The sequence below is a fragment of the Pezoporus wallicus genome, unplaced genomic scaffold, assembly GCF_028554395.1.
Source record: "Pezoporus wallicus isolate ANWC-B61680 ecotype Strahan unplaced genomic scaffold, APGP_CSIRO_Pwel_v1 scaffold_7383, whole genome shotgun sequence".
NCBI lineage: Eukaryota > Metazoa > Chordata > Aves > Psittaciformes > Psittacidae > Pezoporus > Pezoporus wallicus.
In genome coordinates, this window is record NW_026636323.1 from 1,983,270 (window position 1) to 2,008,937 (window position 25,668).

At 41.7% G+C, this 25,668-nt stretch overlaps 1 protein-coding gene across 1 annotated transcript in view; it reads right to left on the reverse strand.

Moving 5' to 3' along the window:
* Positions 1–13,816: 13,816 nt before the first annotated feature.
* The window catches only part of FOXO1 (forkhead box O1), a 64,821-nt gene continuing 52,969 nt past the window's right edge, over positions 13,817–25,668 (reverse strand). The window contains exons 2-3 of the mRNA XM_057400000.1: positions 18,444–19,800; positions 13,817–18,071 (exon numbers count right to left, since the gene is read on the reverse strand). Of these exons, the coding sequence (XP_057255983.1) occupies positions 18,457–19,800 (1,344 nt within the window). The 3' untranslated portion in view covers positions 13,817–18,071; positions 18,444–18,456. The remainder of the gene's footprint in view (positions 18,072–18,443; positions 19,801–25,668) is intronic.

The window sequence follows — 25,668 nt, forward strand, 5'->3', positions numbered from 1 at the left end:
GCAAATCTGACGTGCCAGTGAAATACAAAGGGTACTCAGCATGGCCTCAGAGATCATTAGGATCCATGAACTTCAATTTAGGAATCACTAACTTAGGCTTTAATAATACAAAAAGTCCATACATGGCTTAAATTTTTGTCAAAAGTATTCACCTTTATGGATCTGCAGACAAACCACAACTTTTCTGGAAATCATTGTTCCCATTCTATAGCCTAGTTTCCAAGCTTCCCACCCAACATCTTACAAGATACAGATCACCTGTGCCCATTTTAGATGTATAATTTTGGATAAGATACATCATACCCCAAAAGTGCTTGTATCTTTTCACTGACCAGAGAGAGAATCTGGGGTGGAGGAATATAAGCCGGAATGTAAACACCCCTTTTGTAGAGCTTTGAAGTCAGGAGGGAGAGAACCCACTAACCTAACTTTGAATCAGATTCACTTTTGGCAGCACTGGGACAACATACCAAGAGACACAGTAGATTTCCCTTCAGCAACCATCTAAACCAGAGCCAGAAGGTGTGTGTTGCTATTGTGACAAGTCCCATGACCTGCATTATGCAAGCGGACAGGCAGCACTGTTGCAGTGCTTCCTTCTGGCCTTCCATCAATATACACTTGGCCACATTTCTTGCAAGGTAGCTTAAATTTTTCATATGAGCCGTTCCATTTATTTATGCCATCGGTCTTTGTTCACTGCCTATTGTCATGTAACACTATGCAGGCTGAAATAAACACTGTATGTGTGCTTTTGTACACCTATGTAAATACATGTGTATAACACATAACTGTATATATACACACATATTTTGTAGGTTTATGCCTGGATCTTGGTCAACAATGAGCAAGTTAGAGATACCTGTTCACTCCAGTACACTTAGATCTTAGATGTTAGTGTCTGTCTTCACCAAGCAGCCCCTTGCTTTAGAACAGTAACAGTTTCCACCCAGACACTTGCAGTCATGAAGGGTCACAAGTTTGCTGACATATAGTATAAGGAAAAAAACAGAAAGCTTGTTAATATAGTTTATTGATCCCTGTGAAGCAACAACCGTTTTCGTCAACCCAGCAAGACAGGAGCAACAGCAGAAATATATCAAAAAAGACCATTTAAATTATTTCGCAAGCACTGTCAGTTTGGACATAAGTTCTTCCTGGCATATCTTCATGGTTTGTCTATGCTCCCAGTAAGAGCTCAGTTCTGGTAAGAACTGAGATTGTTAAGATATCTACAAAGGCCAGCCTAGCACCTCTAATAACATTCACACCAGTTCCTTGTTTTTCTGCTCCTCAGGTTCTGCATTGGCACAAAGCAGAGCCTGAATGAAACGCAAGTGTTAGCTAGGCCAATTCACGTCTTGTGTTGCAACTCTGTGGGAGGGAACATTTGCTCTCGCTATGGTAAATTGGGGAGAATAATTCCCTCATCACTGGCTGGGGTGGAGCTGCCACAGAATTGGACTCCTTTGCTTTCTTAAACCCAGCTAAGGGCAATTACTGTTCCATGTGTAACCATGAAGCAAATAATTAGCTTAACGTGTCCATGCTAGCTTGGGTCTGGGACTCTCACTGTCCTGGTAGCACTAGGAACAAAGATAATAAAGCAATGGGAAAAGAAATAGAAAGCGACATGGCTATTTTCAAGCTATCAAGTGAAATCTGTTCTTCAATAGAGCACATAGCTCAGATTTGTTGGGTCACTGTTATACAAGATAAGAACAGCTGCCTAACAAGAATCTGATCCAGTGACAAATGGTTGAGCTGCCACAGGGAGAGAGGATAGTGTTACTAAGAAAAGTTGCTCAGAACAGAGGACGTCTGGTCCCTTTCTGTAGTACCAGGTGATCAAAAAAAAAAATAGTTTATTGTAAGCTGAGGAGTTTTTCGGGCACTTCTCTCCCTCTGTGTCTGTTCTGAACCCAAGACTTCAAGTTAGCTCAATCATCTGCTGCATTTATCTGCCCAGTTCCTCAGAAATATCAGGGAACAGCCAAAGGGCTCCTTCAGTTCTCCTGTGCAAGTCTCTTTTACACATAGACCTCCTGTTTACCGTGTGTGTGAAGGTGAGAGGGAAGATCTAACCTAAGTAAGCAATCTCTGTAGGAACAACATACAGGCATACACATGTAGTTTTATCTGAAGAACTGAAAATATTTAGAAGCTGTTATTAACTAACCTCCTAAACTCTCCCGTGACATAGATAGGTAGCCCCATGGCTTTGAGGATATGGTGCAGAAGCTCTGATGTCATTTGTGTCGTTTTAAACTTAATACAAGCCCATTTCAGTTGGAGCAAGATGGCCGGAAACTAAACAAATGCTGAAGCTGAGACCTTAAAACTAGAACACATTTGTGGCTTTAGCAGCTTAAATTTTCCAACAAATGCAGTTTTATAGCATGAAGTCTCTGAAGCTGAACGTCTCAGACCTAAAGACATCGGGCTTAACCTATGCTTAAAGGTCCCTCAGCACCTGATAGACTTCACAGCTGCTGAATTTTATTGCTAGAACCAGACAGTTCAAACTGAGGACATCAGCCAGTTTAATAAAAGCACAGCAAAATATCTCAACAGTGACCTATTCCAAGTATCATGTGTTATGGGCATGCTCATGCCTTATCAGCAAGTCATGTTTGAACAGGTCGTTAGACTAGAAACAGCAGCTTGCTACACCTGGGTATGGAGTGCTTGACCATTGCAAGGAGAAGCTGAACCCTCTGAAAGTGAAATCTACCAATCACAGGCTGCAAGAAAGTGACAACACTGCACAGTCTGAACATGACATGGAGAAGGAATAGGAGGAAGAAAAAGCCTCAGTCTTCTCCTCCAAACTTTTTTTTCTCCAACAGAATTATGAGTAGCTGTGAGTAAATTTGAGCATCAGTCTGTGCACGGATAGTCTTACTTTGCAGAGATCCATCCATGTCTAAAAGTAAAGGGCCTCCTAGAAATCCTTCTATACTATAAAGTATGTGTAAGTTGGTTTCTACTAGTTTCTCTAGAGGGTTAAACTGTGAAGACTTCAGACTGGGGAGTTTCCATGCCCGGAGTCAGTTTAGACCCCAAGTCAGACAGGGCTGGCTGCATTCATTAGAAAATTCAAGCTGCTAAACCTACAACCTGTTTCAGCTTTAAGGTCTTAGCTTTTGTTTAACTTCCAGCCAGCTCAGTCTCAACTGAAATAGGCTGGTAAAAAGATAAAAAGAAGAGCTGACTCCAAAACTTCTAGACCAGGAGCACTGTTTGGAGTTCTCTTAATCAAATGGATCTGGCTTTGCAGAGGAAAGAAATGCAATAGGCATGTGATTTTTAAAGTTCAGTCCTCTGGGGCTGTCACAACAATGAAAGCTTTCTTGTCTGGCCAGTGCTCTCTGTCACTTGTGTTCACAAGCACAGTCACTGGTGTAGGTCTCAGCACGTGCCTCTAAGGCTGCATGTTAATGCCTGGGTTTCCCTGTGCCTTGCTTTGGAGGAAATGCTGACCTGGTGTAGCTCCATCTCTTAACCACATCTGCTCTTCTCCAGCTCCATAATTCCCAAGACTTTTTTTCTGGCAAGTTATTTTTTGGCTGAATCAGCTCCTTGAGCTGGTTTCTCTGAGCCCTACATGGTCAGCAAATGGGCCAGGACAAGTAGCTGAAGTCTCTTACACTCAGCAGTCACCAACATGTGGAGCCAGAGACAGTGTTGGGTTTGGCTGAAGCAGAAAGGCGTCTCCACTGTTTGTTTTTGTAGGTGAATGTCATTTTGCACAGACCACTAATAGCCCCATCCCAAAACTCAGCACTTGCTACATGAATCCCATTTCCTGTTTCCCTAAAGATGAGCAGAAAAGCAGCCCCACACACAGCCCTGACAACAGGTCTTTTAGGTGTGTATGCATCTGCTGTTTTCTTGAGACTGTCTACCTAGATGCTACAAATTCATCTGCTTCACCCTGACCCTGTGAGCAATAGGTGATGATAGAAGCTGATATAGCAACCAAAGATGTATTTAGAACAGATTTGATGTCTTGGAAACAAAACCAAAGATTTATCCCTGCTTGTAGCCCTAGGGATTCAGGCAACATTTTGTCTTTCAAAGGCCTCTTTTAGTTCTGAATACTCTCTATTCCCATGGCCATCTGCCTCATTATGATTGTAGTGGTACCACACTTGCACTGAGAATGGCTGTAGCTGGTGCCAGACTCTCACAGCAACTGACAATGTGCTCACTTTCATGGTTCACACCTCATTAGCCCCACAAATACCATTAATGACACCTCCAGGAGCTGGGCATCCATGGATTCCAGCAGCCTGGTGGCCAAACACTCTCCATAGTTTAGACAATTCATTTTATACAGGACTGTTAATACACTCCGTTTATTATATTATTACTATGAGTAACTCCATTAAGCTCATTGGTTTGTGTTACTTTGGCATAAAGACCATACACTGCCACATAGGACATACTGGCTGAGAAGTTGCTTTGCCTGGACATGTGACTGAGATCATGCTCTCCCAGCAACTTTTGCTGGCTCTCTGCACCACACTAACTCTCAGACGAGGAACGTCCTGCCCAGCCACTGGTTTGAAACCCTCGTAACTCTCCCCAGCTCTCTCTGTTCTGCATTGACCAGCAACAGAGTCTGCTCTTTCCCATTTCTTTTTCCACCTGGCGCTTACCTCTCCTCCCCAGTCCCATTTCATTTCCCTCCACTCCTTTCTGCAACTCACATGCTTTGGTTTTCTTTCCCCTTAGCTTCTCTTTTGCTAAACACATGAAAGACTTGTACCATAACACTCGTGGCCATCATGCTACTCAATCCATTTCTTTGTTTTCCCTTTTCCCTCCCTGCTTACCTTTTCACCACAAAGACAATAAAGGCTGCAAATCAGAGATGATTTCCTGGAGCTAGGTTTTTCCAACACCCAGCCCAGTGGGGCCCTGTTCTGCAATATACAGGGCTGATAAATAGCAGTATAAATCTCTTCAAAGAGGGGAGGACCAGAGGAATGTGATAGAAAACAGGTACACAGAAAGACTAGCACCCCTTGATTTCTGTCATCTGTCAAGGACTATGCTTATATCTGTGCCCCATGTTACAGTTTCCTTTCAAGGACTATGCTTATATCAGTGCCCCACAGTTTCTTTTGAACGGTATCACACTAAAAACAAGTTGACTATTTCTCCACACCAATGTGATAACGCCTTATTCAAATATAGAGGTAAAATGTGTTTCAGAATTGTTTATAACCCAAAAGACATGCTTCGGGTTATGGTCTGATGCCAACCTCATGAAGTTTAACCATGCCAAGAGCAAGGTCCTATACCTGGGTCGGAGCAATTCCAGGCATAGCTACAGGTTGGGCAGAGAAGAGATTCAGAGCAGCCCTGTGGAGAAGGACTTGGGGGTGTTGGTTGATGAGAAAATGAACATGAGCCGGCTTCAGTGTGCGCTTGCAGCCCAGAAAGCCAACTGTATCCTGGAATGCATCAAAAGGAGCATGGCCAGCAGGTCAAAGGAGGTGATCCTGCCCTCTGCACTCTGCTCTTGTGAGACCTCACTTGGAGTATTGTGTGCAGTTCTGGTGTCCTCAACATAAAAAGGACATGGAACTGTTGGAACAAGTCCAGAGAAGGCCCACGAGGATGATCAGGGGACTGGAGCATCTCCTGTATGAAGACGGGCTGAGGAAGTTGGGGCTGTTCAGCCTGGAGAAGAGAAGGCTGCGAGGAGACCTCATAGCAGCCTTCCAGTATCTGAAGGGGGGGCTACGAGGATGCTGGAGAGGGACTCTTCATTAGGGACTGTAGTGACAGGACAAGGGGTAACGGCTTAAAACTTAAACAGGGGAAGTTTAGATTGGATATAAGGAAGAAGTTCTTTACTGTAAGGGTGGTGAGGCACTGGAATGGGTTGCCCAGGGAAGTTGTGAATGCTCCATCCCTGGCAGTGTTCAAGGCCAGGTTGGATGAAGCCTTGGGTGGCATGGTTTGGTGTGAGGTGTCCCTGCCCATGGCAGGGGGGATGGAACTAGATGATCTTAAAGTCCTTTTCAACCCTAACTATTCTATGATTCTATGAAATACAAAAGAGCATGAAGAAATACAGATTACTTTCTTTTTAATTTGAATTCATTGACCAGAACTATGTTTTTTTCTTTAGACAAATAACTCAAAAATCACCTTCCTTCTCATTAAACCTGTTCCTACCACTATATCAGAATCCATTCTCATCTGAGTAATAAGCAAATAACTTTTGAACATGGCAAATGCATCTTGACCTTTAAAAATCACACTTGAAGTTTTAAAACAGTACTCCCTCAAAAATGTCCCCTAGAGAAGTGGGTCATTTTTTCAACAGATAGAGAGCACCCCCACTAAACACAGATGCTGTCTTCACATGGTTTCCAGCACCACTGAAGTAAGAAGCTACTCTTGCAGCTGCTGAGCACAATATGTTATGTCTGCACCACCAAAGCCTCTAAGAACCTGAACGTGCAGAATCAGAGACCATCCTACCTTCTGCCTTTGATGAGTGTTTTCCAAGTGGGTAAACTAAATTCTTCAAAATGAAACAGAAGATCAATGCCATTGTGAACCCTGCAAGGAACACTCACTTCATGCAGCCATCACCAGGGAGGGCTCAGGTCTCTTGGTGTGTAGCAACCCAAGTTGCAGGAGCAACTTAGCTAAGCAGAGCAGCATTTGGAGCTGGGGGCAGCCAAGGGTTCTTCAGTGGGCTAGGCAAGCCTTCCTTTGCCAGACAGAGTTCATGCTCCCCCCTTGCACTGTGGGTAGGAGCCACATTCCAGCAATTAGCACAGCAGCACCAGAAACGCAGTGAGCAGGACTGCCTGACTGGGACCCCAAGGCAGCAGGTCTGCCAGCTGGATTTCATCCCCTTGGCTGCCAGAAACAGCTTTGTATCATCACTCAGTTTAACTAATGTGCAAAAGGCAACTGTAACGTTGGTATGCAATTGCCTCTTAAACTAGGGAATTATGAGTCCTTCCTCAGTCAAATTATGAGGATGCATAGAAATGTGATAAATAAGGGAGCTATCACAGTCAGCTAGATTGTGGGTTCCCTTTACATGGGCAAAGGTGCAAGAAGTCACAGCTTCTGCTTGATAGAAGTTACCACTTACCACAGAGCTGCAATAAATGACAGTGTAAATACCACCAGACCATTGCACGTGAGAAAATAAGACAAAAAAAAAAAGAAAAGGAAGAAAGAAAAGTTGATACAAATCACCTCCGAATTAAGTTTATTCAGAGAGAGTAGGCTCACATGTTTCACTTTGCATTTGCAACAAGTATCTGCACAGCTTCTGGAGCGGGAAGCAGAGAGCTTCCCGAAGCTCTCATAATGACCTCAACACATCTTAAGGTTGCTAATGGCTAATGCAGACAAAACAGGGTTCAGGACAAACTAGGAAATTTTGAGGAAAGGTATAGCAGCTCTCAAAAGCAGCATACAAAGTCATTGCTTACTACAAATTCTCAGTTGCAAGCTTTTTCAGAAATATGAATATTTTCACCATGTTTGGAAAGTGCTTCACACCTTGCAAGCACTATTAATAAAAGCGAGCAGAAGAGAAGCTGCTAAATTATAACAGATGCCAACATAAACAAGAAGGAGCTCTGGATGCCTGGTCTCTTAACATTGCACCCATGATTTGGGTGTCACCAAGTCATTGTCAAACCTACTGGCAATAAGAAGGTGGGTGGGAAAAACAGGGAAAAGGGAATGGATCTGCTTAATAATAAAGCCTAACCAGTGCTTTATAAAACATACAGTTCTCTATTATTTAATTTGAAATACATTTAAAAGTCCAGGTTTCAGTCAGTTGAAGTACCAAATAGTAAGTTAATTTAAACAACTTACAGGTTGCATTTATGAAGGTTTGGATATCTCCATTTTTTTTTTAATGGTGGAAATTTAGAGAAAATAACCACTGGTTCTTGAAGGGGAACATACAGAGGTGACAGCTTTCTTAAAAATTCTTTTTGAATGCTTTGAGAAGAGTCAGCATTGATCAGACTTCACATTTCAAAGCTTCACAGAGAAAGCAGCTTTGGATACAGATCCAAGGAAAGAAAGCTACGTTTGCAATACATATGGTAGTCCATTAGCATTATGTTTTCAACACTTCAGTGAAACCTGTGATTTCCTGCATGTTGACTGATGTGCTACAGCATAAATTCACTCTCACACAGTATTTATAGCTGCTGGCATCCAAGACTCAGTTGCAATGTCTATTCAGTGTCTCTTCACATGAAGTCCTATAATGGGCTATCTCAGCTACAGGCATGATAACAAACCTTACCTTTCCTTCATCTTTAGGTCAGCATTTCTTAATCAGTTATGGTGAGGTAACAAGCCTGGTGTCATTCTGGTAACATACAAAGGAAAGAGCTCATACTACTGATCTGGCAAGAAAATGTTGTTCTACCCTCCACTAGAACTCCACCCTACATCATAATAATACTCAGAAAGAGATAAAACTGCATATTTCACACACATTTCTTTTTTGGCTGACCTCAGCAGTCAGCACTGGAGAAACTGCTACCACTGACACACAATTACTTCTAGACCACTTCTGTTATGCTCACTGTCCAGTATTACTGTTGACTCTCTCTGAAAGGCTTTCACATGCCCACATATGAATGACTTTAACCCTTTACCTGACAACAAAAGCAAAAAATGTAGTGCCATAGTCATGGGTGTGGGAGGGAGGATTGGATTTGTAATGCACTTATCCTGCCCTCAGCATAGCCTCCATGGAGCTGCTAGGAAAGAGCTACTTGAGGAGAACAGAGATTTTGTCTCTCCCTGCTCTGCCTTCCTTGTGCACTTTTTTTCCCCCCTAAAAGCTTACAAATCTAAACAGGTATTTTGCATTTGTTACGTTACATCTTATTACAGCGAGACTGTAATCTCAGTTGATGCCTCCCAGTGAAAGGTACCAAATGAGACTCTCAATAGAGAGATAGCAAATCCATGACCACTGACAGAGAACTGGAAACGGACACATGGATGTTTGAAACTTCCTCATAGAAGCTTGCTGGGCAGTTGTTTCTGACTGCACCTATTCCGAGCATAACTAAGAATCTGAAGACTACCCTTGTAAGGTCAGATCTAAGGTAGACTTATGCTAATGTCCAGTCCCTCAAAGCGGCCCGCAGCGGAAGAGTAGGAGAGAAGAGCATAAGGAATGGGTCACAGAGTGAGTAATCCTTCCATGGTACACGCTCCAAGCTTCCAGCAAGTGGCCCTTTACAGACTTCCTGAGCTAGAAGCCATATCTGGACCACTGTATTTAATAGCTACTAAAGGACCTATCTTCTGTTAATTTGTATAATCCTTTTTTGAATTCATTTTTACTCTTGGCCTCCACAACATCCCGCTGCAATGAGTTCCAAATTTTAATTGTGAACTGTGTGAAAAAGTACTTCCTCTTTTTTGTCTTAAACCTGCTGCCCAAACATTTCATTGAGTGTCCCCAGTTGTGTCACAAGAAATACTGATTAATCGTTTCCTAGTCACCTTCTCCACAGCATCCAAAATTTTACAAACCTCTATCACCTCACTCATCTATACCCACCCTCACTCATCCTTTCTATTTAGTCTCTGCTCTGCTCTTAATAGCCCTGCAATACTCTCTTTGAAAGCCAAACAACATGTAATATTTTTGATACAGGTGCAATTTGCATGCAAGCAGTAGTACAACAGAGGTTTTCCATTCTCTTCTCCTACTCTTATTTCTATTCTTTTTGCCCACAGCTAATTGTGAGCTGAGACCTCAAAAAAAACCTTCCAACAACTCCAAGATCTTTCTCATGGTGATAGCACATCATCCAGGGTTCATTATGCATCCATATGCACTAAACTCACTTTCCCCCTCTCCCTTGTGCATTATTTCACATTTACCAACACTTAATCATATCTGCAGGTTTATCAGCTAGGCACAAAATATGCTGAAACCCTGCCATAGCTCTTGGCACAGCCTGATATTTCACTATGCTGTATAACGGTGCACTCAGCAATTCAGGTCATCAACTGCTTCTGCTGATGGTTGTTTAAACTCATTGAGCAGCACAGGTCCATGGGGGTAGGCAATGGTAGCTTCCCTAGTTTGGAAAAGACAAGTGCTACTTGCACTTGAATGGCCTGTAGGCACTGAGGATGTCCATTAAATCCCTGTTGTCCCAGGAACTCAGTGAGGAAAATTACTGAAGCCACTGAAAGCCCAAACAGATTACACTGATCACTTGTGTCCATGCTTGCTGACTTAGCCCCATTTGTGAAGCACAGCTCTCTTCAGCAGGGACACAGCCACTCTGTCCTCACAGTCACTCCATGCTGAGTCCATTTTACATGTTCTGTGAAGTTACCCGGTGTGGAAGTCAAGCACACCTCTTTCGACTGTGCTACCACCTCTTGCAAAGACCAGTACACCATTTTTTTAACTTATCTGGCAAGAAGTCCTGTTTAAGCAACAGGTTCCCTAGCAGTTATGCTGGAGTCCAGCACATTCAATATAATTATATTGAATATTATTATTCAATGTTATTTCTGGAGTCAATACTAGCCCCATCTGCCTAGCATGCTGCTCAATCACCAGCAGGCTCTTGTCTTTCTGCACCTACCACACCAAGACCACTAGGATGAAGACTAAAGCTGCTGAGGGAGTCTGTAGGCAGGAAGCCTTCACTTATTTTATGCTGAACATAAACACATGGGCTGAACATAAGACACATGGGCTTACACCAGCAGTTTGCCTGTGGCAGAATGGGACGTCTGGGCTGAGGGAAAAGCTGCTCAGAAAGGCTTCCTGTGAAAGCCTTGCCTTGCACACCAACAAGGCTCAGTGGAAGGGTTAAAGGAGGCTGAAGCAGAGTGGGATAGGGCCATGGTGGAGCAGCTGCATGGCTCCAAGACAAGCCGCTTTCCCAGGACTTACCCTGCCATCCCAGGACTATTTTTAATTTAGAAGCTGCCCAGCAGGAGAGCCTCAGGCAGATGAACCTTCCCACCTCATAGAGCTCCTGGGGCCATCCACAGGGTAAATAAGCTTTGGCTTTGGGTCTCATTTGGGCATTGAGAGGTCTGCTGTGCAGGCTGAGAGAGGAGGAAGGGGCAAAGAACCTCCTTAGCCGTTGTCACCGGGGCTGAAATAAGGACAGAGGACATTGCCTAGCTCAGCTCCTCTGAGCCGGGTGGAAAGATATTAAAAATAAAACCCAAACACTAACACTCTTCTCAAGTGCTGCAAATTGATGGGATGAAGTGGAAAGAAAGGGAGGAGCAGGAAGTGGTAACTTATTTGGACTCCTGAAATGAAACTCCAGTTCTCACAGGCTTTCACAGCTTGTCACTTGTTTTCACCTGGTCAGAAAGACCCAAGCAACAAATCAGGCAAGGACATTGTGCTGTCTGTGACTGCTACCGGACACAACTTCAAAATCAAAGAGAAATGAAGCTATTTTTTGCCACACGGAGCCCTTACCCCAGCTTCCTTTGCCCTTCAAAGCAATCACTTTTCTTGCTTTGGCATTCTAGAAGCAGCTCATACCTGCAGAATTTCTCCCGTTCCAATGCACGTACATGTACTTCTATAACGGACTTTTCCATGAACTCCTCTGACTTCAGTAAAATCTAAGCAGATGGAATATTTCCAAAAAAATGTAGATATCCCTGCCAAACACAGTTCCACAGTTAAACCCAGCAAAACTCATGTGCAAGATCTGGGCAGTTGCCTGCTCAGGTGGCATCGCTCTAGGGAATTGAGAAAAAAATGCAACCATAGAATATTAGTGTTGTCTAGGTTGGAAAGGACCTTTAAGATGAAGTCCAACCATTAACCTAACACTGCCAAGTCCACCACAAAACCATGTCCCTAAATGCCATATCCACAACATCTTTTAAATACATCCAGTGAAGGGGGCTCACCCACTTCCCTGGGCAGCCTGTTCCAATGCTTGACAATCTTTTTGGCAAAGAAATTTTTCCTAATATTCAATCTGAACCTCCCCTGGTGCAATTTGCGGCCATTTCCTCTTGTCCTGTCGCTTGTTACTTGGGAGAAAAGACCAACACTTACTTCGCTTGGAAAGGCCTCTTCATTTAAGGATGGCATGAGCAATGATAGATGAGCACAAAGCAAGGATGTAAAATGTTGCAGTTCCAAGTTATGAATGAGCTCTTGGTCCAATTCTTTGCTCCACAGCCCTATTATAGCCATCAGAAGCTTCCTGCAGTGCTCCTCCTTGTACTGCACGAAGCCCTCACACCTTTTCCCATTATCTCAGTGATAAACACCCACACAAGAAGTTTACTTGCAAAAAAGTACATGCAAAATTTCTGAATGCCCCAGGGTCCAACAGCAAGTAGAAAAACACAAAATAAGATGGGGCGCTGCTCCTGCCTCCTCATTTTAGCTATCATTTTGGCACATGCCAGAACATTACCCCAAGCAAAACATCACTGACTAATGAACAAGGATTTGCATGCAATTCCAGCAGTGGGCATAACCACAGACACTGATCAGTGCAAGCTATTCCTTCTGAGGATCTTCAGAAAATCCATCTTTGCACACCAGCTGCACAACAAAGGGCCATGACATCTAATGTTATTTGTATTTTTAATTGGATTATCAACTGACATAATAGTTGATGTTTCTGCACAAAAACATGTTTATTACATTGATGCCGAACTGACTCAAAGCACAAAGATGCTTTGAAGTTTCGGTCCTTGATCAGCAGATTCAAATCCCTTGGTGACAGATTGGCATAAATGCTAGCTAGCCCCTTCCCAAGAGTCAAGCTTTGACTTTCTCTCCTGACAGCAATAACTAGTCATGTACCAATCAGATGTGCATCCTTTCCAACAATGGCTTCACAAACACCCAAAGAGAGTATCTTTGGAACTTACACCCATCTGATTCCAGAAATCAGGCTTTCCAAAATGTGAAGATATCCTCAGCTTCCCCTAATGTGCAAAAACCTGTCAGAAATGAACGCTGAATTACAAAAAAAAAAAGCTTAGCTAAAATAAAGATGGAACTGCAAAGTACAAGGGGGAATTATTTTTAAAATATCTTTAAATGTTTCTATTTTTATGCACAATGTATTCTTTCATGCTCTTTAGGTCTACCTCTGCTCACTTTAAGATCAAACTAGCATTTTTGCCAGCAATTCATCTAAAGCCTGCTCTCTCTCATCTAAAGCCACTCCTCTCCCTCCCCACCTGCAGGCAAGCAGGGATCTGGGCCTCACAAGACTACTGTGGCGTGGGTGTTATTGGCTGTCTGTTTTGGCAGCCTCTTCTCCTTTCTTTCAGCTCTGTTTTGAAACACAATCTAAATTAAAAAAAAAAAGGGAAAAAATATAAAATTAGACATTCCTCCTTTCTGTACTCACATCAGCACTCCTGCTGTTGCAGTGTAAAGCACGACTGTGAAAGGAGCAGCACCATGCAGGCTGGCCTATATAGACCAAGTGTTTGGCAAATGAAAAACTCTTACTCCAAGAAAAGGTATGTACTTCAGGAAGACAGGAACGGCAGAGGAAGGCAAGAAGAGGAAATGGAAGACAAGAAGGATGAGAGGACTTCATGAACTGTCTCACCTTAACAGGGGGAGTGGTGGGAAGAGAAAGGTGTCTCTCCCAAGCCCGTGCTCTCCCACATTTAACAGCATTAGGATCTAACATGCAATTTGGACTAAATGACTAATTCTTTCCTGTGGTTTGAAGTATGTCAGCGTCCCTTGGTGGTTTTTTTCCTCTCCTTCTTTAACAATGTACTACATAACATTCTGATACACTAATTAACATCTCATGTCATAGCAATTTTATTAAGAGCTTATACTTACAAATACCCATTCTGAAAAGATTTCACGAGTTTTTTTGTCATTTTCTCTGAACTACGCTTCTCGAAGCACTGGCAACACGGTCTGATGCTGCCTAACGCAGCTTCCAGTAACAAAGCATCTCTACACAGCAAGGCCTACAAGTCAGGCATGGATTCTTCTTGTGTTTAGTCTCAAAGACTTGTAAACAAGTTACTTTTAGCACATTATGTTGATAAAACACTGGTAACACAGCCCTATTAGGTTCCTGTACCTGCTACGGTTCCAATTCCAGAAGCAATGCCAAGAGAGAGAAATTCCTTTATAGCAAGTAATGGAAAATTTGTTAACTATTCTGCAGTTAGTGTTCGCTCATTAATATGGTATCATCTTGCCAGGCAAGACTTGGTACCATGAAGTATTTTTCCATATAAAATTGCTAATGTCATCAGGATTGTCCAAACGGATAATGATCATCATCATCATTAAAAAGATTACGCGGTAAGGAAAGTGATTACAACAAAGTCGGAGTAGAAGGATTACTAATCACAAGTAGAATCCTGGTACAAATCTCATTCTCTGTATACAAAAAAGGACACAAAACTTTTTAAACATAATTTATATACATTTATGGCTTTATACAACAAACTGTCAGGGATTGTTCTCGTGTGTCTGTAGAAGTACATCAGGCACTTTTGCTGAAAATATCCACATATGAATTTTAATCCTGCAATGTGACTAAGTCAGAGCAGTGAAGCGTTGAAGAGCTGTCACACCATTCGCAAATAGAACTAGCAGTATGTACATGCCAATCTCTCGATATTGCTGGTTTGTGGAACACCCTCAAAAAAGGAGGCCAGTTTTAACGCCAAGTAATTTGCTTTTTTTTGCTTGCATAAACCATGCTTCATTTTACATTATGATTACCAAAATAATAATAATGAGAATACCTTATTTAAAATCAGTCATAAATTAAGGATCCTAGCAATTTCACCATGAAAATAGGAATTTCAAATCAGTAAAAAAATAAAAAAGTACTAACATACATCCAGTGGTTTAACAAGTGCAAATTTTATACTGTTTTATAATTGGTCCAATTTTAACTTCTCTTCTTAGGGATGCTCTGTTGACTTAAGCCAATAATAAGCAATATAACTTTTGCTTATAAGTGTAGGCAAATCGTCAGTTTATCAAAGCAGAGCTTTCCAATTAATGCATCTACTACCTAAACATATATCATATAGCTATATTATGGAAACAATACATCTTTATATTTAAAATATCTGAACAGCTCTATAATACAATAAACTTTTAATAACAGTACAAACCAGAGAAAAGTCAAAAACAAGGCTGCATAGGTAAGATCATCTGCACAATTCACAAACCAATCATTTACAACAATTCTGACAAACTAAGTTACTCCAGAAACTTGGTACTTTTACTGAAAAAGGATTTATTATTTGAGGTCACATAATGTTTGTTTTCAAGGCCGACAACATGCCTCTTCACCAGACTTCACAGTATTCCAGAATTACAACTGCAAAATATTAGAATGGCACAAACAAAAAAAAAAGAAAGAAAACAAGGAAAAATGAAACCAAAACAAACAAAAAAATGACCACACAGCCCAAACCTATGATTATCTACAACTGCTTTCTCACAATACTTAAAGGGGCTTCCTGCAAACTGTTGTAATTAAGGAATGGCTACATTCAGGTTATTCATAATTATAAAAGGGAATTAAGAAAATACCTCTATACAGGAAGTTATACAGTAGCAGTAAATAAAAACCAGGAGGTATATTGTTAAATGTAGCATGTTCAGCTGTAACCCCATGGCGTTTAGTATTAAGATGCTTGCTTTGCATGCAGAGGTGAATTTTACAACTGCTTTGACCTATGCATATCAGAGCCCATTTAGGAACAAACATTTTTGTACATGCAGCAGAAAGACGGATCTCCAGAAACTCATATGTGAGCCCTCTTGCTTGCTCCACTGCCAGGATTTCTCGTCACATTTCAGACACTATGAATTCGATGGTGAAGATGCTACTAGAGATACTTGCCTGTGAAAGCAGGCAGCTTCATTGAGGCTTCAGCAATAAGAGTATTTCATTTTGCTCAACAAAGTACAAAGACCAATTTCATGCTGGGGAAGACCTGTATCACAGGACAGCTCAACATCAGCCTCTGGAACTGCTGACAACTGTAGTAGGATATGTAAAAAAGCAGGATCAGCTGTAATTGGTAGTGATATAAGCCAAAAGGGAGCTAAATGTTAGCACATCAATAATACATTGCAGAGCCTTAGGAAAGTCATAACAGGATCATTAAATATATGGCTTGTTACTAAACTTAATTTTCTTGGCACATCCCATTTCTTTCTCCACCATATGCCATCACTACAGGGAAGATAAGTTTCAATTAGAATGTTTTCCAATTGTGGGTTATGTAGACAAAAGAAAAATCAATGGAAAAATATCTATTTCTCCCCTTCTTCACAACAACCAGTCCTAGCACAAAAGATGTTCATCCTGTCACTGCATAAAAAAGCTCCAAGGATTTCTCTAACACAGTGGTGTTTAGCAACCAGTGAAAACACAGATGAGGCCTCTTATCCACACCTCCATGAAAATTGCACTGTGCAACGTCAAAAAATCAGAAACCATTTATTCGAGACCCAATCCTGAAAACACTCAGGTAGCTGTCAGCGTGCCTATTCCAGCAAGACCAGGTTTTCCCACAGGAACAAGGCCTCTGTCATTAATGCTCGCCCCTACCCTCAAACTCGCCTATTTGTATAACTTCACAACTTACTTTATCTTTCTTATGTAAAAAAAAAATAACTAATATTTTGTCCTGCAACAGGGCATGACAGAAGTTTTAGTATCCCACTCAAAAGTAGCATTTTTGCCTCTTCAAATGTACTGCTTGACAACAGGAACACCAACAAACCTTAAACCTAGCGCTAATTAAGACAAATTACAATTTTGTCATCAATTTTACTAAAATTGATAATAATATACGAATAAAATGAGGAATTTCTCCAAAAGGTCCTGCTCTTGAGTGCACAAACATTATGAGACCTCCATGAAATAAATATAAATGTGAAGCATTGTACAAGCATCTAACAATGAATACTTAACACTTTGTGGTAGTCAGAGTTAAAATGATAGTAGAAGCAGATGACATTTCTAAAAATGCATATATAAAAATGATTAAATATTTCCTAAACATAAAGTTGTCTATATTTATACATCACACAACAAAAAAGGGACAGAAATGTTTTGTATTCAAGATCCTTATTAAGCTTTTCCTTTATTAGCACTCCCAAGTGCTAGGGAAATCTATAAAAACATGTACTTAATCCAATTAAAATACTGTACAAAATGAAGAGGTTATGAATGCTGCCAGATCTCAGATATTTTTTATCTTTTTTAGGTTGCCTATGTAACAAAAGTAGACTTTAACTATAAGAAAAATAGCTTGGAAAGTATTCCAAAAATTATCTTAAGTCCAACAATAGTCATTAGTCTGACAATGAAATCCAGATATATTCTTGCATAAATTTACATGAATACAGGTAACTTATCAAATGGCATTTAACCTACTGTTTGCTTTGAATAGTGAGTTTATTAGGATCATATTTAACAGGCTATTCTGTTCCCATATGAAATGTATGGCAAATTTGAGTAAAATAATGCAGTTTGTACTGCTGCAAGGCAAGTCCACAGTTATCTCAATTCATCAAAACACAGGTAACATCAATGAAGGTTAAACTTACTTAGGGCATGAGATCATCACAGTATTCTTACAAAAGTTTATAAATTTTTCTTGGACCAAAACAGATAGTCTTAAAAAACAATTCTTCTTCTACAGATCATACTGTACAAAACCGAAAGCACAACATGATGTAAGTTAAGAGTCTTTGCTGTGATTACATGGTGTAGTGAATTTGGCACTTCAGAGTAATGAAATTTCCAATGGCACAGTTCTTATCTACAGCAGCATATAACCTGCAAATCTTGGGCAAACATCCTGTACAGGAAAATACTCTGTCTGCTGCCAACTCTGACGAAAGGAAGAAAAAAGACAAAAAAAAAAAAAGACCCCCAAGAGAAGCTAGTGCAAGCGCACAGCTTTGTCAAGAAAATTAAAAAGGAAGGTGAAGGACATCTTTGTACTGCTTTTCTCAGTTCCTGCTGTCAGACAAGTCTGGAGAATTTAACCGTAGCCTGGGAAGAAAGAAAAAAACAACAAAAAGAACAAATTAACACTCACACCAAAAGATTAAATCTATTAAAATATGCTAAAACTAGCTTTAAGTTACCTTAAATGGTGGGGAAAAAAAGTATTCAGCAATTGCTAGCTACCAGCAATTTTTTTGTTTAAAGTATTAATGGCAAAATATTAGTGCTCCACATGAAGTAACAGCAGTTGGTACATGGCAATCCTAATGCACCGGTGGAAACTAACAAAGGGCTGGAAAGTGACTGATTAATAAAGGCACTTCACATGCCAACACAGAAGACACCCTGATTTTATGCATTTTGACATCTCTTTTCCCTTTAGTGGTTTTCAGATTTATTATAAAAAGCACAGCTTACCTCCTACTACATCCTAGCCTGACACCCAACTGTGTGTGGTTGTCTTTACGCTGTGCTGAAAACTTTGGTTAGGCAATACACTGTCAAAGTTAAAATCTAATGTTTCTCCATCCATAAGGTCATTACGGATAATCGACTCCATGTCACAGTCCAACCGTTCAATTAACATGTCATCTAAGTCACTGGGAAGCTTCTCCTGGTGGAGGGAAACAATTCCCACCCTTCCGTAGCCATTGCAACTGCTAACAGGGGCGTACGGGTTCATAGCATTCATCTGCATTGGGTGACTCATAGGCACTTGTAACGAAGTCTTCACTGTCGACAAGCGATTTAGACCTGATGTATGTGACATGGTGTTCACCGTGTGTGACAAGGCACGACCATTAACTGCAGGTGTTGGCTGGTTATGTCCTTGGTGAGGGCGGGTGTTAGGGTTCATCATTTTGTTGTGGGGTGGTTGACTGCCATAAGTTGGCATCACTGAGTTAGCAACCATCAGCACATTTTGGCCCAGCCCCCTGCCACCAGGCTGGGAAACACCAGTATCTACCGATGCCAAGATATCATTGTGCGGTGGAGAATCGGAAGTCAGTAGCTCCTTCAGAAGCCCTGCGGGACAGTTAAATTGGCTCATCGATCCATAGCTTGATTTACTGTCTTGAAGAGTCTGCATAGGAATCTGGGGCAAAGAGTTCATGCTAGCTTGAGCATACGTGAATTTCCTGTAGTCTGGATTTGGTGAACCTATACTTGTGGTTGAGGATGCGAAAGAGTAACCTGGTGTTTGCTGCATCAGAGTAGCAGATGAAGACTGGGTTGACACAGTCATTGACGTATTAGGTGACAAGAGATTAAGGTTATCCAAAAGATTTTCCATGTTCTCAGAATTACTCATCTCTGAAAGGCTGGGTAGAGTAGAAGTCATTTTGGTGGCTGGTGATGGGTATACCATGGAGTGCACATCCCCATCTCCAAGGTCATCTTGTTCTGGCAAAATAGGAGAAAGTCTTCCACTAATCGTACTAGCATTAGAGCTAGTTCTAGGTCGAAATGTACTCCAGTTATCAAAGTCATCGTTACTGTGAGAGCTGGGGCTTGCAGGCCACTTCGAGAACTGCGATCCAGGGCTGTCACTATTTCCCTCTTGACCAGACTGAAGGGATGCTTTTTTCTTGGCAGCTCTGCCTCTGCTTTTGGCAAACTTGCTGTTGTTATCCATGGACGCTGCTCGCCTCCTAGGAGATTTGCCACTCTTTCCTCCTTCAGGATTGAGCATCCACCAGGAACTCTTCCCTGTTCCTTCATTCTGCACTCTGATGAACTTGCTGTGCAGAGACAGGTTGTGACGGATTGAATTCTGAAAAACAAAATAAGGTGTAAGAAATAGAGAAAACATGCATCTTTTATGACATACTAAATATTTGTCACTCCAAATATGTTTTAATTTTGTTAGAAAACATAGGCCTAATCATGAAATGGAAAACCATGCCTATCTGGAAATATCTTTTATCAGCTCACCACTCAGAACTGGCTGACATGAGCTTGCAGTGAGTTGCTATGTCAGTTTGACTGTCACGTGGCCCAATCACATCTGGCACTATAAAAGGTTAAACACTGAAGGAGCTGGTTTGAAATACAAATTCCTCATAAAGGAGACAAAATATACTAGAAGGCCAAGGAGATGACTGAAGATCTCATTAACAGCTTCACTCTAACAAATGAACTTGATTGCATTTAGGGATTTACTTATTTTTCATTATTTTACATGAAGTTCGGGAACGCTAGATCTAGTTCTATGGTCCTTATATTAGGTTTTCACATTGCACATCCCTAAAACCCTGCAAACATGCCAGCCTGTGATTATTGCCACTGAGCATTAGTAAGGTTTATATTATTTGTGTTACGTGAGAAAACATATATAGAAAATCAGTTGAGGATTAAGTTCCAAGTTTTATAAATAAACATGACAAATTACCTAAGAAATCGTAAGGGAGAAAGGAATGCAAACAGACAAAAAAAAAATAGACAAAACTGCATTTAAAATCTCAGTCTGAAAACCATCTCTCTCTTTCAAAATTAACATTTTAATATGTGAAGTTGATTCTTCTAATACCAGAGGGCACAAGATACCTTGTGCCAAGACTGACCAGAGGTACTGAAGCTTTTCATTATCTCCTCAGTCACAAGCTTCATGTTTTGTTCTTACATACAAAAACAAAAAAGAAAAAAATCTCAAAATCAAAACTCCAAGCCCACAGGTTGACCTGTTAATAAGAGACTACCCTTTGCATTACCAAGCTGTAGATAAACACTTTTTTCTTCATGTAATTTTCTGCTGAGCACATGTAAAGAACACTGTATCAACAGAAAAGCTGTCCTATATTTTGACATAATTGCTAACAAAAGGTCTCAGTCTCAAGGAGTGCTGAAATAGGCATCCATACACGTTGGTAGGAAGGTGGTGGGATGGTAGCACAGTCTACATGGGGACCCATGGTCTGTGCTGGGACTGCAATTCATGTAGAGCAAGTAGGAGGGAAACACGAAACAACGCATAAAATAAGTAAACCAGAAATGAGACCTCAGTGGCAGAGAAATTAGTGAGCCAGCAGCTGGCCTCCATTCATAATCATTTCTTAGCATGTTGTCTTAAAAATAAATTTAGGGGAGCAAAACCAGAAAGACTTTCTAGAAAGCAGTAGTAAAGTTGATCCTGACCATCAGGCCATTTATCTCAGAACACTAAATGGCTGCCAGATCTACAAAACCCCTGGTAGCACATCGACAATCAAAAGTTCCATCTTCCCTGTTTTCCTACCTTCCTCCTCCCATTCTATCTTAATTTTCTTATTAATTATGTTTTTAATCTGACACCCTGGACACACTACAACACCAAACTAAGAAGATGATACAGCTCATGGCACTTTGCATGCCTTAAGAGTCAAACCAGAGGACAAGGGACACAGCCACTGCTCTGGCTGCTTTTGCTGTATTTCCCAACCCTGTGACAGCAGCATCTCCAGAAATATCTTCCTTCACCTTCTCTACCCATTCTCCTGTGTACATTTGCTTTCTCAAAGATGCCCATCTTTCCGCATTGCTTACACATCCAGCTGACAGAAGAACAGGAGCAAAGACCATAAGGAGGCATGCCAGGTGAAACCAGTCATCTCATGGTGCCCAGCTCAAACCAGGGACAACAGGCTCAAACAACCTGCAAGGGCCATGACACGTCGTGGACTACAGGAAGCCAACCATCCAATGAAGGCCTGGCCATCTACAGAGCTCAACAGGAAAGGTTATTCTGGGGTTGAAGAGGAGTCCTTTTGCAGATGAGGACAGCCAGGCAGCAGTGTTCTGGGACTACCCCCACAGGATAGCAGCTTCACCCCAAACAGGGGCACAAAGCGCTCTTTGACAGCAGAAGATGCCACAACATGGCCTCATGTTCAACTAGCTTGGTGTTCAACCAGCACAAGAAGTGAAACCATGTGCCTAACCTCAGAGTCTTTCCAACATCTCCTTCCCCTCCAAAGAACCATCTTTAATAAACTATCCCAGTAAAACAAACACCAGTGATGATTTGAGTGCTTCCTTACTCAATTTAGAAAGGAAGCCATTCTCATATTAACTAATTAAAGTAGGAATGTACATCTTCACTGCACGTAACCCTGCCATCAAAATCTCATCCTCTATCTACTACAGAGCAGCAGGGAAGGCCTTGAAATTGTGTATTCATCAGGTGCAGCTCACACATTGGGAGGGTAAGCCCAAAACATCTATCTTTGGACTTGCCCGTGGCCCCGAGGGCTGACCAAGAAGCCTTGTGAGGCCGCCCTGGCGCAGCTTGTTGTTTTCACTCAAGGGCCACAGCCGAATCCCCAGCTGACCCAAGTCCAGCTCTAGAAATGTCGCAAGAAAGTTGTTCTCTTGATTAAAAAACCTCCTGCACCAGTTCATTCTCTTTTTTTTTTTTTTTTACAGTATTTTGTAAACATACCCAGTTGGCTCAGGCCCACTGTTTACTATCAAAATAGGTGTATCAAACACACAAAACACACCGGCAGAGAAAATACTGTGCTAAGGCTCGGTTCCCTCTTCTCTGCACCAGAAGAGTTAAATATTTAAGAAATTACTGCTATTCCTTAGTCATCAAAAATGTTATAATCTGGTATTATTGTACTGAGGACATCTGAGGTCGCTCTTTGAGTAACAGAGCTGTCTCCTAACGCTGCCAGCAATGCAAAAAAAATTTTCCTAACAGGAAAAGGTTTGCGGCCTGGAGCTTGTTACATAAATTCCTGTTTTTCACGCAGCCAGCAGGACATTAAAGAAGCTATGATTTACTAACTTGGAAAAAGTGTTGAAGAGGTAAATCTTGTGAAAATATGCGCTGCTGTTAATGATGTTGTGTCTACAAATCTTTGCCAGACACAAACATGACCTGATAAAAAAGTACAGTTTCAGCAGTGGATCTTGGCAGCTGGAGGAGTGGCACGGCTGTCAGCAGCCAGGGTGCTCCGCAGCACCACCAGCCCCAGCATGTTGCGAGATGCTTTTAGCCATGGCTTTTGGTGGGACTTCGAAGCAAAGCCTCCAAAAACCTGGCATGAATGAGGTGAAAAGCAGCCGGCTGCGTTTTGAGGCAGGTTTGTGAGCAGCAGCGACACGTGCCAGCTCGCTCTGAGAGCATCCACACTGGAATTTTATCAAACCTTTGTCAGGACGGCAGCAGGGCTGCTGCCACCTGTGGGGTGTCTCCTGGGATTGAGTTTCTGCCTTTGGATAAGGCACAGAGAGCCTCCACTCCCGCCTAGTCTGAACAGACTCCATGCCATACCTCAGCATATAGACCAGGAACTGTCGATATGCTTATCACTGCTCACTGATTTAAGAGACAAAATATGCAAACCCATTATCTGCTAAATGCAATCTGATGAGCACAGACCAGCTAATAAAACTTATAAAACCAAGAAAATGGTTCCTTTAAATCTACATATATTATTCAGCTACACTTCCAACATTTCCGACAGCCAGACTGCCACTGCTACAAGAATGCCCTTCTTGCTACTCCTCTAAGCAACAAGAAACCTCAAACTCCTTTACAATTTTAAAGCAATTAAAGAAATAAAAGTCTCAGCCATTTAATCCCTGTGTGTAAATAACTCTGCTGATACCTAATATTGCATTTAAACCAAGATATACACACTAAAAAATGCAATTTAAGTTTAACCTTACTGCAAAAAAAAAAAAATCATACTCCTGTTACAATTCTTTACTTGCAATATTAAGGTATTTACTTTTTCAGTAAATTGTTTTGGTGTTTTACTAAGGAGAAAAACCCAAAGCCAGAGTTGCGCTGTAAACTTGACAACCTTGTAAACCTGAAGTGAGACCATACAGTCACACTAACCATCTTTCCTCCAGCCCAGCCCTTGGAGCATACAAAGGAGAGCAAAGCGGAGCAGAGTTCCTGCTGCAGACCTCTTGTTTAACCCCACTGCAAACCTCTCCAAGCAGGAACTAGCTGTGGATCTGTGAGTATCTGGGGAGCTGCAAGACCCAGACTTTGTAAGAGCGCTTAAGAGTGTCCATGGTCTCTTCCACCCTCATACCCTCAACACTTGCGCCTGGGCATCATCCATTCAGCTTCAGTGCTGTGACAGCCACCAAAAGGAAGAGCAAGGAATAGATGCAACAGTCAATATATTTTACAAAAAGAAGCGGATCTGCTGTCAAGGTGCATACGCTGATGGCACTGCAATGCAGCATGCCATGGCATCTCAGAAAACATTTACCAGTAACTAGTAACAAAGCCAGAAGGAGTCAGCCTCTGGAGAAAGATGCAGTCATAACACAAAGTGGAAGGCTGTAAAAGCAAGACTGCGTCCATAATGCACAGGTCAAGCATTTCAATTAAAACTAACAGTCTAATGGCTGCCCAGTAATTCTTCATTCAGAAGACATCTCAGCAGTTCACTGCTTCCTGCACCTCATCCAAGGAAACAGTCTACACATGTTGCTAGTCAGCTGGAATGGCTGTAAATACAGACTGGTGCACAATATCTGCCTATAGTTCTCAGATCTCACCAAACAATATCTGAAACAGATTTGGAAGCTGGAGAGAAACTTTCAGGGAATATGGAACGCAAGACTGCTTCTGCTATGACCCTTTAAAATAATGACAATTCAAAAAAAGTAGAAGAAAGAAAAGTGGGTGAGATTGCTTATTTATTTATTTTAACTGATAGTTGGAGAATACTGCAATAGGAACATGCCTGGCAAAAAAAGTCACATTTGAGGACTGGTAGGACAGAAGTTAGAGACCCATCAGCTAACATCATAACTGTTGAGAGGTGTCTGCTGTCATCAGTGGTGGCTGGCACAAGCCAGCTGTGTTAGTGTGTCCTGTTACTGACAGCTTACAGCAGATTCAGAATCATGAGAGTCCCTCTGTGGAAACAACACCAAAGCAAAAGCTTGGCAACAGAAAAGGGAAGACATCAGGATTTCTATATGCTGTTACAGAGGACATCAGACTGTCACTCAAGGTCTGTGTATGGGGATTCTACAGCAGGTCCAGACACCCAAATCACCCTCCTCTTGGAGCCTCAGTGGCAAGCAGCACTCTGAACAGAAGTCATTAAAAAAACCTCCTAGGAAAGTATGCAAAGGACAGGAAGTTCACCAGCACATATCCCCAGGGTTCCTTCAGCGTTAACAAGCCAGACAGTAGCAGCAGGATCTAACTGTGGCAAGTGGTGCCACGTAGCATCTATCCAAGACTAAGTTAGACCATGCCTGGTGAAACAGGCAGGTCTACCTGGAATAGTTACACTGCCTGCTCCCACTTTGATGTGGTTTCCAATCATCCTGCCAAGTTTGCAGGGGCAAAATGAGGAGGCTAAGAAGAAAACAGAACATTGATAACTCCAGATGTACCACATTTTCCTTTGGTAAAACAGTCCACTGTAAGGCAGACCTGTTTGTCTTATCTGATGACTATGAGATACAAGAAGTTCAGAAGCAGATGCTGCACAAGGAGCTTCGGTTTGCCGCAGAGCTAGTGTTGGACACTCAAAAGCATTGGGTCAACAGATAGCACACTTGTTATAAGACAGCCTTAGCCACATTTCTCTCTCTAAACGGTTCCTGGTAATACCATGCTCACCAATACAACTGCATATCTGGCTGCACTGTTGGAAGTTCCAAATGCTAATGAAAT